At 43.9% G+C, this 14,571-nt stretch overlaps 1 protein-coding gene across 1 annotated transcript in view; it reads left to right on the top strand.

Annotated features, from left to right (window-relative positions):
• Window positions 1-14,571, top strand: part of PLCD4 (phospholipase C, delta 4) — a 23,409-nt gene extending 8,838 nt beyond the window's left edge. Inside the window, exons 5-15 of the mRNA XM_006867865.1 lie at window positions 3,389-3,590; window positions 5,441-5,585; window positions 6,363-6,515; window positions 8,253-8,335; window positions 8,423-8,528; window positions 11,835-11,991; window positions 12,300-12,416; window positions 13,047-13,219; window positions 13,793-13,928; window positions 14,237-14,386; window positions 14,465-14,571. Of these exons, the coding sequence (XP_006867927.1) occupies window positions 3,389-3,590; window positions 5,441-5,585; window positions 6,363-6,515; window positions 8,253-8,335; window positions 8,423-8,528; window positions 11,835-11,991; window positions 12,300-12,416; window positions 13,047-13,219; window positions 13,793-13,928; window positions 14,237-14,386; window positions 14,465-14,571 (1,529 nt within the window). The remainder of the gene's footprint in view (window positions 1-3,388; window positions 3,591-5,440; window positions 5,586-6,362; window positions 6,516-8,252; window positions 8,336-8,422; window positions 8,529-11,834; window positions 11,992-12,299; window positions 12,417-13,046; window positions 13,220-13,792; window positions 13,929-14,236; window positions 14,387-14,464) is intronic.

A 14,571-nucleotide genomic window follows, 5' to 3' on the forward strand; every position in this document is an offset into this window, starting at 1 on the left:
ATAAAATGTCTACCTTTACATTTCCAACCCTCACAATCAGTCCTGATAACTATTATTCACTATTGTATCACAAGAGACCCATCTGCATTCCATTTCATCAGCTCCGCCTAGACAGATTGGATACTACTCACTGGAGATTCTGACTTCCTCCAGGCCCCCTGGCTCTAGGTTCCCTCTTGAAAGCTTGTAAGCCAGTCACTTCTTGCCTTTGTAGCTCCCCACCCCCATTTTGGGCAGCCAAGGACCAAGTTGCCCATCCCTGTCTACTCTGTGTGTGGAGGCGGTGGGAATGAGTCTTGCTGTAATCAGTAGACTCCTACCCTCCATTTTCCTTAGACTGTGGGGAACTTATAATATTAATAATAAATGATTTACAAGGCACTTTCATGTACCTGACTTTGGTTAGTTCTTACTACAACCCTGTAAGCCAACAGCAATCATCTTTATTGGGCCTTTGCTAAGTATCTGATAGTATGTTAATATCTATCTCTACATGCCTGTTTTCTGCTCATCCTTGCAATGACCCAATGAAAAATATTTTATTTTTTCTCTTATATTGTGGTTAATATATATGTAGCAAAATAGTTGCCATTTCAACATTCTTCACAAACAAAATTCAGCGACATTCATTCATCATGGGGTACAACCATCAGTATTATCTATTTCCAAATTTTTTAATCACTTTGATGATCAGTATCCCCTAAGCCATAGATCTTATTACTAAGTCAGTTTTAACAAAAGAGGAAAATTGAGGTTTAGAAAGATTAAATGACTTGCTCAAAGCCAACAGCTAGTGAGAAGAGGAATCAGGCTTCAGGTTCTACCTGGTGCCTCTTGAAAATGAAGATTAGAGATGGGATGAAGGAGAGCTGTCTCAGCTTCCACTCCCATTCATTTATTCATTTACTGTTTCACCTAAGGTTTTTGAGTCTCTATGACACGTCAAAGGAGCCAGTAACATAGTGTGCTACAAGTTGGGTTGCTAATCGCAATGTGAATTTACCAAGTCAGCAGTTTGAATCTACCAGGTGTTCCATGGGCAAAAGATGTTTTCTGTTCCCATAAAGATTTACAGCCTTGGAAACCCTAAACAGGGTTACTATGAGTTGGAACCAACTCTACTCTACTCGACAGCTTTTAACGACTTAACATGTCAGGACTTAAATGCTAGTCACCAGAGAGATCATGGGAAATAAATTAGACAAAGACACTGCCCTCCTAGAGTTGATTGTCTTACAAAGTTGTGGTCTTCATTGCTGATTCCAGATTTCTGTGGGTGCTCATAGAAGAATTTGTTGTTGTTGTTGTCAAGTGCCTTTGAGTCAGTTCTGATTCATAGCAACCCTATATAGGGTTTCTGAGGAGCAGCTAGTGGGTTTAAACTGCCAATGTTGTGGTTTGCAGTCCAGTGCTGATCCTACAGCGCCACACCCACCAGAAGTTCAGTTTCATAGAAGAATAGGGGTTATAAACGAATCATTTCAAAAATTTAAATAGAAAAGGTAGGTCAGAGAGTTAAGAAAAAGGATCTTTTGTTCCTGGTGCAGGGTCCAATATCTATTGGTGATATTTGTTCTACAACTCTCCACTGCCTTGGTGTTCCCTTCCCTTGCACTCAGTAATTAGTCCTTCCAGGAAGGAGCATATGTCTAGTAGCAGAGAACAATACTGAGTCAGGAAACCTGGGCTCAAGTCCCAACTCTGCTTCTGACAAGCTTTTTACATATCACTAGGGTAGGTACAGGTTGCCAGATACATTTAATGTGCATTATTTCATTTGGTCACCGGTTACTTCACAAAAGAGGAAATCGAGTCTCAGAGAAGTTAGTGACTTGCTCACAGACTTTCCCTTTCATTAACTAGGAAACTCTTAAGAGCCTGGCAGACTTATTTCTTCAAGTTAAGAGGCATGTGGGCAAGTCACTTAACCTCTCAATTTCCTCTTTTGCAAAGTAATTGTTGATCCAATAATAATGCACATTAAAAGTCTCTGGCAACTGTGACTTACTCAAGTGATCCGAGTCATTATTGTTAGAATGAAACTGGCTGTCTAACTTCCTGCCATTCTAAACCATCTCCTGGCTTTATCAAATCCGGGACTTGAGAGTCTAGTTGTTCTCCTTTTCAAGGAGCCTCGCTTCAGTAATGTTACCCTCAGTGAGATGGGACAGTTCAGGGTAGTTCTGGCTACTGAAGTTCAAACACCAGTCCCTCCAATTATTGGTTATGTGAGCTTGGACAAATTAGCAACTGAGGGCGACTTATAGTATACCTACCTCATTGTGTTAGTGAGCATATTAAGTAAGATGCTGCCGGTCAAGTGCTCAGCAGGAAGCAAGTGCTCAATAACTATCAGTCTTCATGGCTATTATAAGAAGCCCATGCTGGAATGGGGAATGTGGTAGCTCCATATGATAAGCACCAGACTGAGATCTACAAGGCCTGTGGTTCGAGGCCACCAATCACTCCATGGAGTAAAATAAGGCTTTCTGCTCCTGCAAAGATTTTTTTTAAAAAGCCTAGGAAACTCAATACAGGATCACTATGAGTTGGAATCGACTTGATAGCACTTAACAACAACCACATGCTGGAATGGTGAGGGTTAATGGAGGAGTGACAGACAAGGCCTCGTCCTCAGAGATTGCAGTCCAAAGTGATGGTGGACAAATGGCCTTCAAAACACCATATGGGTATATTGATGATAGATCATAATTGACAACATCTGGATGCCTGGTGTGGTGCTATAGAATAAGCACGGGACTGCTAACCACAAGGTCAGCAGTTCAAGTCCCCCAGCTGCTCCTTGGAAACCTTATACAGGGTCACTATGAGTCGGAACCAACTCGACAATGCTTAATAACAACAACACATAGCCCAGGGAAAAAATAATACAGGTATCTCGGCTGTATCACTTAATAAGCCCCTGACTCTGATTTTCTCTGGGCCTGTTTCCCCATCTATAAAATTAGTCCTTTAGACAAGATACTGTGCTGTTCATTAGCCATGAACTCACATGGCTATTTAAATTAATTAAAGTGAAATACAATTTAAAATCCAGTTCTTCAGTCACACAAGGTACATTTCAAGCCTGTGTGGTGAGAAGCTGCCATATTGGATGGACATTACAGAACAGAAAGTTTCCATTGCTATAAACATTTCTATTAGGCAGTGCAGGTCTAGAAATATTTTGATGATTCCCCACTGAATCTTTCACATTCTCTGAGGGTGGGAATGATAGATGCTTGGTGGAGTAAGTCTGGGATTTAGAGACGAGCAGGAAAGGCAGGTTCCTGAAGAGGGTGAGATGGGGTGGAGGATGGGTTGTAGTTGTGCTGGGAGTCCCCACTCAGAGCTTCTCATTCTAGTGTTTTCTCATCCTACACCCTAGGCAAACGGCGGCACGTGCTGAGCATGGATGGCTTCCTTAACTACCTCTGCTCCAAGGATGGGAACATCTTCAACCCAGCCTGCTGTCCCATCTACCAGGATATGACCCGACCTCTGAGCCATTACTACATCAACTCCTCTCACAACACCTACCTAGTGGGGGACCAGCTTTGTGGCCAGAGCAGCCTTGAAGGATATATACGGTGCTGTGGGAGGAGAGAAAGTTCAACTCCTGAGAGGGACAATTTGTGGGAAACTGTGGGAGGTTGAGGAGGGGTGTCAGTGGATAACAGGGATTGAAAAGGTACTGGAGGGGTTAAATATCCCAGAGAACCGCAGGAGATACTGGAGTCTGGAGGAAGTAATGAAAGCTGTGGCTGAACAGAGCTTCTCTTTCATAAACTAGGAAACTCTTGGAATTTAGGGGTCCTGACAAATTTCTGTCTTCAGATAAACAGAAGACAGTTGTTGTTGTTAAGTGCCATCGAGTTGGTTCAACTTATCACAACCCTATATAGGGTTTCTAAGGAGCAGCTGGTGGGTTTGAACTGCCGACCTTGTGGTTCGCAGTCCAGTGCTGATCCTACAGCACCATACCAGGAGTCCTAGAAGGCAGTAGAACAAAGGAATTAAAACATGAGTCAAACCATCTGAGTTCAAATACTAGTACTTAACCTCTCTTTGCCTGAGTTTCCTTATCTATGAAGCTGAGATGATAGCAGTGCCTATTCTGTCTGGGTTGCTGCGAGGATAAAGGGCTAATCCATGTGTTAACACTCAGTTAATAGGATAACCGTTGATGTGAATCCATTCTAACTCATGACAACTCTAGGTATTACACAATAGAATTGTTCTACAGGGTTTTCATAGGGGAAGCAGGTCCCTTATCAGGCACTTAACAACAACAGCAAGGTATAGTCAGGTCCCTAAGTGGCACAAATAGCTAGCATTCAATTACTAACTTAAAGGTCCACATCCAATTACTAACCTAAAGGTTGGACCTTTAGGTTAGTAATTGAATGCTAGCTATTTGTGCCACTTAGGGACCTGACTATACCTTGCTGTTGTTGTTAAGTGCCTTATGTGGAGTCGGAGCCAACCCACAGTGATCTATATAGGATTTTCAAGGCTGTTAAAAATCTTTGCAGGAGCAGAAAGCCTCATCTTTCTCCTGATGGGTTCGAACCACCTACCATGTGGTTTGTAGTTCAGTTCTTATACTCTGTAGTCACCATGCTCCCCTGACTATAAGTTGTAACTGCGTTAATTGTGATTAATTATGGACTAGATCGAATAGTCAAGATATTTTTGCAGTGCTAACAACTGAACTAGTAGCTTCACAGGATACAAAGATGAATGAAACACATCGTTTCTGCCCTGTTGTTGTTGTCAGGTGCCATCGAGTTAGAACCAACTCATAGTGACCCCATGCACAGCAGAATGAAACAATGTCCGATCCTGGGCCAACCTCACTACCGCTGTCACACTTGAGTCCATCAATGATGCCACCTGGCCAATCCATCTCGTTGGGAGTCTTCCTCTCTTTCTCTGACCCTCCACCTTACCCAGCATGACATCCTTCTCCAGCGACTGTTCCCTCCTGACAACATGTCCAAAGTATGAGAAACGAAGTTTAGCCATCTTGGCCTCCAAGGAGCACTCTGGCTGCACTTCTTCCAAAACAGATCTATTGGTTCTTTTGGCAGTCCATGGCACTTTTAGTATTCTCCTCCAACACCACAATTCAAAGGCATATAATCTTCTGCCCTAGGAAGATTATAATCCAGTTGAGAAAACAGAACTTAACTTTATTAGGAGCTAGAATAACCCAGAATTGTATAAAGATACACAACTGAGCACCAGAGGCATCATGAAACAAAGTGTGATGGGTTGTACGGAAGGACTGCTGAGTTGGGTGGAGATGGGGACAATCTGTGGGAGTTGCAGTAGTGTCCCAGAGGACAGAGAAGGCTCTTGAGGGCTAAGTGCTCTCCAGAGTGGGCTGAAGATCAGTTCTTGACCTCTACTGTCCCTGGGGGCTGGCTTCCTGCAGGGCCCTAAGACGGGGATGCCGCTGTGTGGAGGTGGATGTCTGGGATGGACCTAATGGGGAACCCATTGTTTACCATGGACACACCCTGACCTCTCGCATCCTGTTCCAAGATGTTGTGGCCACAGTAGCTCAGTATGCCTTCCAGGTAGGTGTCTAGATTGGGAATATTGATGAAGCAAGAGAGGTGTCATACGATTTGATATGAGTAAAAGAGATTTAAATTGTAAAGCACCAGACCGACATTATGAATTATTATGAATGAATGTTGAATGTTTTACCACTAATGAGTAGTCATAGATGTAATTACTAGTGGTTAGTAACTATTAGGAGTCCTGGTATGGCGCTGCAGGTTAGTGCGCTGAACTTGCAAGGTCGGTTTGAACAGCAGTTTAAGCTCACCAGCTGCTCCTGGGAAACTCCATACAGGGTTGCTATGAGTCGAAACTAACTCTGACTGGATATCACTTAACAACAACAAACTAACTACTAACTTCTAACAGCAAGGACTTGGGAGAGGGTGGATAAGGAAACAGACATAAAGTGGTGGGTAGAGTTATCTGGAGCTCTCTGAGAGCCTTACCGTAGCATGAGAGTACCATGGCGTAGCTTTCCCACTCTTTCTGAGCTGGAAAACTCAAAGGCCTATAGGGACCTTGATCAGACCTGGCCCAGGCATGAGATTTGGGGTCCCAAGAGTGACTGTAAGATGTGGGTAGTGTTCCAGGGATGGACTTCAGACACAAGCAAGTCCTCTTTAAGCTCTGTAATGGGATTGGAACAGCTGAGAAATCAAAATACTCAGTAGAGTAAGTAGTAACCGGGGGAATGGAGGGTGGAGCGCTAGAAAGCTGGTATTTGGAGAAACCAGGAGGTTATAGGGCTTTAGATCTCTGTAACCAGCATTCCCTTCTCTCACCACTAGACATCAGACTACCCAGTTATCTTGTCCTTGGAGAACCACTGCAGCCTGGAGCAACAGGAGGTCATGGCGCACCATCTGACCGAGATCCTGGGGGAGCAGCTGTTGAGCACTACCTTGGACGGACAGCTGCCCATCCAGCTGCCCTCACCTGAGGTAGGAGCGCTGTCCTCCCAGACCAGCACTGTGACTTCCAAATCCTCTTGCTCCTTCCTTTCCATTCTCAGATGGACTATCATTCCCATTAGCATTCTCAGAGACAACTTGAACAAATACAAACTGTCCAGTGTTTATTTAACAGTACCATACCACACATAGAATTCTGTTTATAGTTCTCTAAATTTTAAATCAATGCTTTATATATTTTTCTGTGGAAATATCTTACTTTTCCCCTGATAGTTCATAATTATTATAGAATATGCAAACAATATAGATAAAGGAAATCCAAACCCTCTCACAATCCCAACCTTTCCCATAATAACGGCAGTTAACAGATTTTTAAATGCTTATATTATTCACATGTGTTTATATGTTCACATGAAAAAAAGACATAAATGTGATCATGTTCTACATCTTTTTTATATATCTCACATACAAGCTATGCCATGGATGTCTTTTCATGTTTCATTGTTGCTGTTTTTAAAAGCTTTATAGCATCTCATGCCATGTCATAGATCATTGTTTATTTAACCAGTTCCCCATGTTTAGGTTGTTTATAATTTTTCACTTCTACACCCAACTTTACCAACTATTTTGTATTAAACCTTTGAGGGAGATTCTTAGAAGCAAAATAGTTGGGTTGAAGAGTTTGCGTGCTGACAATTTTGGTTGTTATTGCTAAATTATCTCTGGAAAACATAGCAAATGATACTCCAACCATTAGTATCAGATTGTTGTTGTTGTTGTTAAATGCTGTCGAGTCAGTTCTAACTCATAGCCATCCTGTGTAGAGTTCCAAAGGGGCATCTGGTGGATTTGAACTGCTGACCTTGTGGTTCACAGTTCAGTGGTGATTCTACACCACACCAGGAGTCCAGTATAAGATAGTGACTACAATTAGCTCCAAGAGCGAAATGTTTTATAATGGCAAACATGAAAAAAGTTCAGATTTTTCAAATGAGTAAAAAAGTTCATGTTTGTTTTCTTTTAAATTATTCGTAGATACTATTTATTCATTTTTATTAGGGCTTATGATTTTTATTGATACATAACACTTCTTTAAATATGATATATATTAATGTTCTGGGAAATATTTTTTGTAGTCTATTTCTTTATATATAGTATCTCCTGCCTTCTGCAGATTCTTATGCTTTATGTAGTCAAAATCATCAGTTTTTCCTTTTATGTATTTTGGATTTCATACCATATTTCTAAAGGCTTTCACATGATAACCTACTGCCATCAAATTGACTCATAGTGACCCTGTATAGGGTTTGTGAGGTTGTAAGTCTTTATGGGAGCAGAAAGCGTCTTTTTTCTCCCATGGAGCGGCTGGTGGGTTTGAACTGCCGACCTAGCAGTTAGCAGCCTCATATTTATTCTACAGCACCACCAGGGTTCCTTACACATAATATTACTTAAGAAGATTCTCTATTTTCTTCTAGTACTTTCATATCATTTTTTACATGTAAACTTTAATCTATGTGTCAGATGTGAGGTAGGGGTCTTCATTTATTTTTTTCCATATGGATAGAAATGTCCCAGTTTGCTAACAAGAGGGGACTCCCTACTCTATGTACCAAGCAGCCAGCCCATTTCCCTGTGGGAACTTCTGACCATCACATATCCACTCTGCCTTTGAGGCGATCCCGTGAGAGCAGTAAGAGCCTTCACGACCCCCAGGAGAGTCCCAGAACAGATAGGTACAGAGACCCCTGCATTTTTGTGCCCCAGGAGCTTCGAAGGAAAATTCTACTGAAGGGAAAGAAGTCAAGGACTCTTGAAGAGGATCTTGAAGAAGAGGAGGAGGAACCAGAGTTAGACCTCAGGCTAGAGGCCCAGGGAGAGCCGGAGCCGGAGCCGGAGCCGGAGCCGGAGCCGGAGCTGGAGCCGGAGCCCGAGCCGGAGACAGAGGCAGAGTTGGAGCCGGAGCCGGAGCCAGAGTTGGAGCCGGAGCCAGAACCTGAGCCCCAGGAGTTGAGCCCTCGGAGTAAGGACAAAAAGAAGAGGGTGAGCCAGGAGTGGTCTTTGTCTGCAATGGTATTTGGTCAGCCTGTACCACAAGCTATGGAGCTTATTTGAAAAGAGACATATATAGTCAGGCAGGGTAATGCACAGGGAACAAGATGCCTTCTCCTCCCAATGAAAGAGGCATGAGAGTACATGCATTACAACACCATATATTATATAGTGTAGATTTGGTGTCCTGGTGTGGTGCTGCAGGATAAGCACTTGACTATAAGGTCAGATTGAACTGCAAGGTCAGTGGTTCAAAATCACCAGCCACTGATTGGAAACCCTATGTTGTTGTTGTTAGGTGCCATCGAGTCCGGACTGACTCACAGTGACCTTATGCACAGCAGAACAAAACACTGCCCGATCCTGGGCCAACCTCACTGTCATTGCCACGCTTGAGCCCATTGATACTGTCACTTTGCCAATCCATCTCATTGGGGGTCTTCCTCTTTTTCTCTGGCCCTCCGCCTTACCAAATATGATATCTTTCTCCAGCAACTGGTCCCTTCTGACAATATGTCTGAAGTATGAGAGACAAAGTTTGGCCATCCTGGCCTCCAAGGAGCACTCTGGCTGCACTTCTTCCAGCACAGATCTGTTGGTTCTTTTGGCAGCCCATGGCACTCTCAATATTCTCCTCCAACACCATAACTCAAAAGCATCAATTCTATGGTCTTCCTTATTCACTGTCCAGCTTTTGCATGCATATGAGGTTATTGAAAATACCATGGCTTGGGTCAGGCGCACCTTGGTCCTCAAGCAGACATCTTTGCTCTTCAACACTTTAAAAAGGTCTTGTGCAGCAGATTTGCCTAATGCAATACATTGTTTGATTTCTTGACTGCTGCTTCCATGAATGTTGATAGTTAATCCAAGAAGAGTGAAGTCCTTGACAACTTCAATCTTTTCTCCATTGATAAGAATGTTGTTTATTGGCCCAGTGGTGAGGATTTTTACTTTTTTTATATTGAGATGCAATCCATACCAAAGGCTGTGCTCTTTGATCTTCATCAGTAAATATTTTAAGTCTTCTTCACTTTCATCAAGCAAGGTTGTATTATCTGCATATTGCAGGTTGTTAATGAGTTTTCCTCCAATCCCGATGCCACGTTTTTCTTCATATAACCCAGCTTCTAGGATTATTTGCACAGCATACAGGTTGAATAAGTATAGTGAAAGAATACAACCTTGTCACACACCTTTCTTAATTTTAAACCATTCAGTGTTCCCATGTTCTGTTCAAACAACTGCCTCTTGGTCCATGTACAGATTCCTCATGAGCACAATCAAGTGTTCTGGAATACTCACTCTTTGTAATGTTGTCCATAGCTTGTCATGATTCACACAATCAAAAGCCTTTGCATAGTCAATAAAGCACAGGTAAACATCTTTCTGATATTCTCTGCTTTCAACCAAGATCCATCAGACATCAGCAACGATATCCCTTGTTCCACAGCCTCTTCTGAATCTGGCTTGAAACTCTGAAAGTTCTCTGTCAATGTATGCTTGTAGCCATTTCTGAATTACTTTTAGTAAAACTTTACTAGCATGGGATATCAAAGATAACCTATACAGGGTTGCTGTGAGCGGGAACCAACTTGATGACACTTAACAACAAAAAATATGTAGATTTATCACAGTGACTTCCCAACTTCCTTAGGCCACAAAATCCTTCTTTTATTTCTTTAATTTTTTAAATTAAAAAAAATTTTTTTTGTACCAAAAGTCATACATTTAATGTTGACATTCCCTTCTTACCTGGGTGGCACAGACCAATAAAGTGCTCTACGCTCAAATTTAAAATTTAACACAGTACTGAAAAACATTGTAAAGCAGCTCAGATACATTTAACTCAGAATTTACATCTTCATTTGTCAAGTTAGAATATAAAATGCTTGAAAATCAACTTGAAAAAGCTTATTCTTCTTCAAGAAAAAATATGAACAATCTGAAAATGATCAACTAGTATGAATAAAACATTGACCATAGTTAGATAATGTTTACTGGTGGTGGTGGTGGTTATGTACTATAGAGTTGGTTCTGACTCATAGCGACCCTGTATAGGGTTTCTGAGGCTGTATATCTTTACAGAAGCAGAAAGTGTCGTCTTTCTCCTGTAGAACTGCTGGTAGTTTCCAACTGCTGACTTTGAGATTAGCAGCCCAACTTGTAACCAGTGTGGTTGCTAAACTATGCCACTCCTGCCTCAAAATTACTGAACCATCTACATGTGAAACTAAGTCGTCTTCATTTTTGTCATAATGAAACCCTTCTTTTAAATGAAATTTATATGGAAGCTCGGAATACAAAACAGATCAATACAGAGCCATCCTAGTAAAAGCACTCCCAGGAGGCCCCTGGACTCCTGAGACATCTTTGTGCAACTTCTCAATCTCCTTAAGGACCAGTTTGAAAACCACTGATAAGTGTGTGTGTATGTGTGTATGTGCCGCCTGGGTAAACAGGGACTACTGGAATGATCAGTGTGCTACAACCTCAACCAAAGTGAGCCTAATTTGAGAAAGTTTCTTGGAAAAGATGAATTTGAGAAGAGACAAGAAATTGTCAAAGAGGAGCAGGAAGGAGACAGAGCTTTGAGGTGGGGGGAGATGACAGGCTCTGAAAAAGCTTCTCCTTGTGGGGAAGAGGTGCCATTGATGAAGAGCCCTTTAAGATCCTGGTTTTAAACCTGCATCTCTCTCCCTTGTGCATCGGCTTGGCTCAGTTGATGGACTTATAGTTTATTCTGTCTCTCCAGGGCCGTTGTATCTAATCCACGGTCATGACCAGGAATGGAAATGGGAATTCAGGAGACAAATTCAAAGACATTGCTCTCGGACCCTCACACTCTGGAAGGATGTGATTTCCATTACCATTTGTATACCAGATATATTGATCTGAATTATTGTTAAATTGTGTTAAAAGAAGGTAAGGAGGCTGACTGTTCTGTTAAAATAATGACAAAAGCCTGTTATCCAGGATCTAACACAGAGCAGACCCTCCAAGGCTAGAGGTGGAAACTGATCCCATCATCACAGACAGACTGCCTGGATTCCCAGTCCTACCCCTAGGTTGTGTGGCATGCCAACTGTTTTGTCCGCCTACTTGTTAAGACTATAGCCTAAGCTCCTATCTACAAGCCTGGGTCCCTTCTCTTGTCCAAGTAGGTAAGGCAAGAGAAAGAACACAGTGTGGAAGCAGTGGGCATAGGATGGGAGAAGTTTGAATCTTGAATTGCCATCCTCTCTCTCAGATTGCTCATAGATGATTCATCTTCCCCTCCACTTTCTCCTTTTCCAGAAATCCAAGCCCATGTTGTGTCCATCCCTCTCTGCCTTGGTTGTCTACTTGAAGAGTGTCCCATTCCACAACTTCAACCATTCGAGGGAACACTACCGCTTCTATGAGACATCGTCCTTCTCTGAAACCAAGGCCAAGAACCTGGTCAAGGAGGCTGGTCAGGAGCAGAAGATAGGGGGTTGGGAGAGAACTGGGATGGTGTCAGGTCTGACCTGGTCAAGCAAAGGAATCCAAAGAAAGAGAACAAAGAGCTAATGAGAGCTGAGGGAGCTAAGAAGCTCCCCAGAGCAGGCACGGGGTTATGAATAATGGGCTCGGGGTTCTAGGGAAAGCCTGGACGATGGTAGAAAGGCACCTTGAAGTTCTCTGGATCCAGCCTCAGGAGATGGTGGGAAGGGAGAAGTGGATGGGCGAGGCCCAGGAAGTCAGCCTCACTTCACCTTTGTCCCTACACCCTATTCACAGGCAACGAGTTTGTGCAGCACAACACCTGGCAGCTAAGCCGAGTGTATCCCAGTGGCCTGAGGACAGACTCTTCCAACTACAACCCCCAGGACCTGTGGAGCGCTGGCTGCCAGATGGGTGAGGGGCAAACGGGCTGGGAGGAAACAGGAGGAGCAGCAGGTGGGAAGCTAGCCCTTGGTGGCAGTAAACCCACCCACTGCAGTTTGGTTAATTACAACTCAGGACCTGCAGGACAGAGTAAAACTGTTCCCCAGGATTTCCAAGACTAAAAATCTCTATGGGAACAGATAGCTTCATTTTTCTCCCACAGAACAGCTGATGCATTTGAACTGTTGACCCTATGATCAGCAGCCCAGTACTTAACCCACTGTACCACCAAAGTTCCTTCTGATGGTGGTGGTGGTGGTGGTGGTGGTGGTGGTGGGGGTGGTCGTGTGCTGTGGAGTTGGTTCCAACTCAGCTACCCTGCATAGGGTTTCCAAGGCTATGAATCTTTACAGGAGCAGGAAGCCTCATCTTTCTTCCATGGAACCGCTGGTAGTTTCAAACTGCTGACCTTGAAGTTAACAACACAGTAGGGCAAGGGAATCCTCCCAGAAAAGAGCTAGGTAGAAGAATCTGTGTCTATGGAGGCGGTCCCAGCAGGCACCCTTCCAGCCAACACGTGTGTCAGTTAACTTCCTGAAAGTGGTGTTGGGTGGCTCCCAAGGTGAATTGATTCTTTTTTCTCCGGGGGCCCTCCCTCAGTGGCTATGAATGTGCAGACTGCGGGACTGGAGATGGACATCTGTGATGGGCTCTTCCGCCAGAATGGTGGCTGTGGCTATGTGCTGAAGCCAGACTTCCTGTGTGACACCCAGAGTTCCTTCCACCCGGAGAGGCCCATCAGTCCTTTCAAGGCCCAGACCCTCTTCATCCAGGTACAAAGGAAGGACAAACTGACTGGGTGGGTGGGTGGGTGAGGATGGGTGGGGCGAGCAGAAGCTAGGCTCAGCAGGAGTTGCAGGAGTTTAACAGGTGAAAAGGTTTTTTAAGAGGCAGGATAGCATGATTGTTAAGAGCATGAACTTTAGAAAGACTACCTTGGTCCAAACCCACTTACTAGTGATGTAATGTTGGGTAAGTAACTTCTCCATACCTCAGTCTCCTCACCTACCAACTGAGGGCAATAATACTACCTGCTGCACAGGGCTGGTGTGAGAACTAGTTAATATACATCAAGTATGTACAATAATACCTGGACACATGAACTGCTCTAAAAGGAATTGCTGTCATTAACATTTCAAACTTTCTAACCTTGTTAAACTGCTACTTAGATGTATTTTAAATGGCAGATAGAACACTAGGAGATATATTGGCTATCGAGGAGTAGCCTGGCAAACCCAAGGTATAAAGCACACAGGCCTGGGAACCTTCCCCTTCCCCTCCCCCTGGAGAAGGAGCAGGGGCTGGACTGAGCAGGAACTAGTGAGCTTCCAGAGCTCTGGTTGCAGGTGATCAGTGGTCAGCAACTCCCCAAAGTGGACAACATCAAAGAAGGGTCCATTGTGGATCCACTGGTGAAAGTGGAGATCTTTGGCGTCCGCCCAGACTCAACCCGCCAGGAGACCAGCTATGTGGAGAACAACGGTGAGAGGTGGGGCAGTGCTGCGGGGAGAAGTTTCTTTCCCATCCCAATTTCCATTAAATACAGGCCAGTTTCCGCTCTCCACGGGAGGCAGCACGGAGCTGTCTAATGAAAATGAATCTGGAATCTAAATCCTGGCCCCTCACTTAAGCTCCTGAGATCTAGGCAACTTGCTTAGCCACTCTGAGCTTGTTCCTCACCTATAAGATGCTGCCTATCAAGAAGATAAATGAGAGTAACCCCGTATGGTACCAAGCCTAAAGAAGAGTTAATAATGCCTCTTCCTTCTCTCCTCCCAACACCACCTCAGGTTTTAATCCATACTGGGGGCAGACATTGTGCTTCCGAGTCCTGGTGCCTGAACTCGCCCTGCTGCGTTTTGTGGTAGAGGATTATGACTGGAAGTCCCGAAATGACTTTGTCGGTCAGTACACCCTGCCTTGGACCTGCATGCAACAAGGTGAGTCAGTTCCCTGGATTTTGGCCAACACCCCAACTTGGGTCACTTTCTTTATGCTGCTCTCCTGTCCCTCTCCAGGTTACCGTCACATACACCTGCTCTCCAGGGATGGCACCAGCCTCCACCCAGCTTCCATCTTTGTGCACATCTCCATCCAGGAAGGGCTAGAGGGGGCTGAAGTCTGA

Source organism: Chrysochloris asiatica, unplaced genomic scaffold (genome assembly GCF_000296735.1).
Source record: "Chrysochloris asiatica unplaced genomic scaffold, ChrAsi1.0 scaffold00110, whole genome shotgun sequence".
Taxonomy (NCBI): Eukaryota; Metazoa; Chordata; class Mammalia; order Afrosoricida; family Chrysochloridae; genus Chrysochloris; species Chrysochloris asiatica.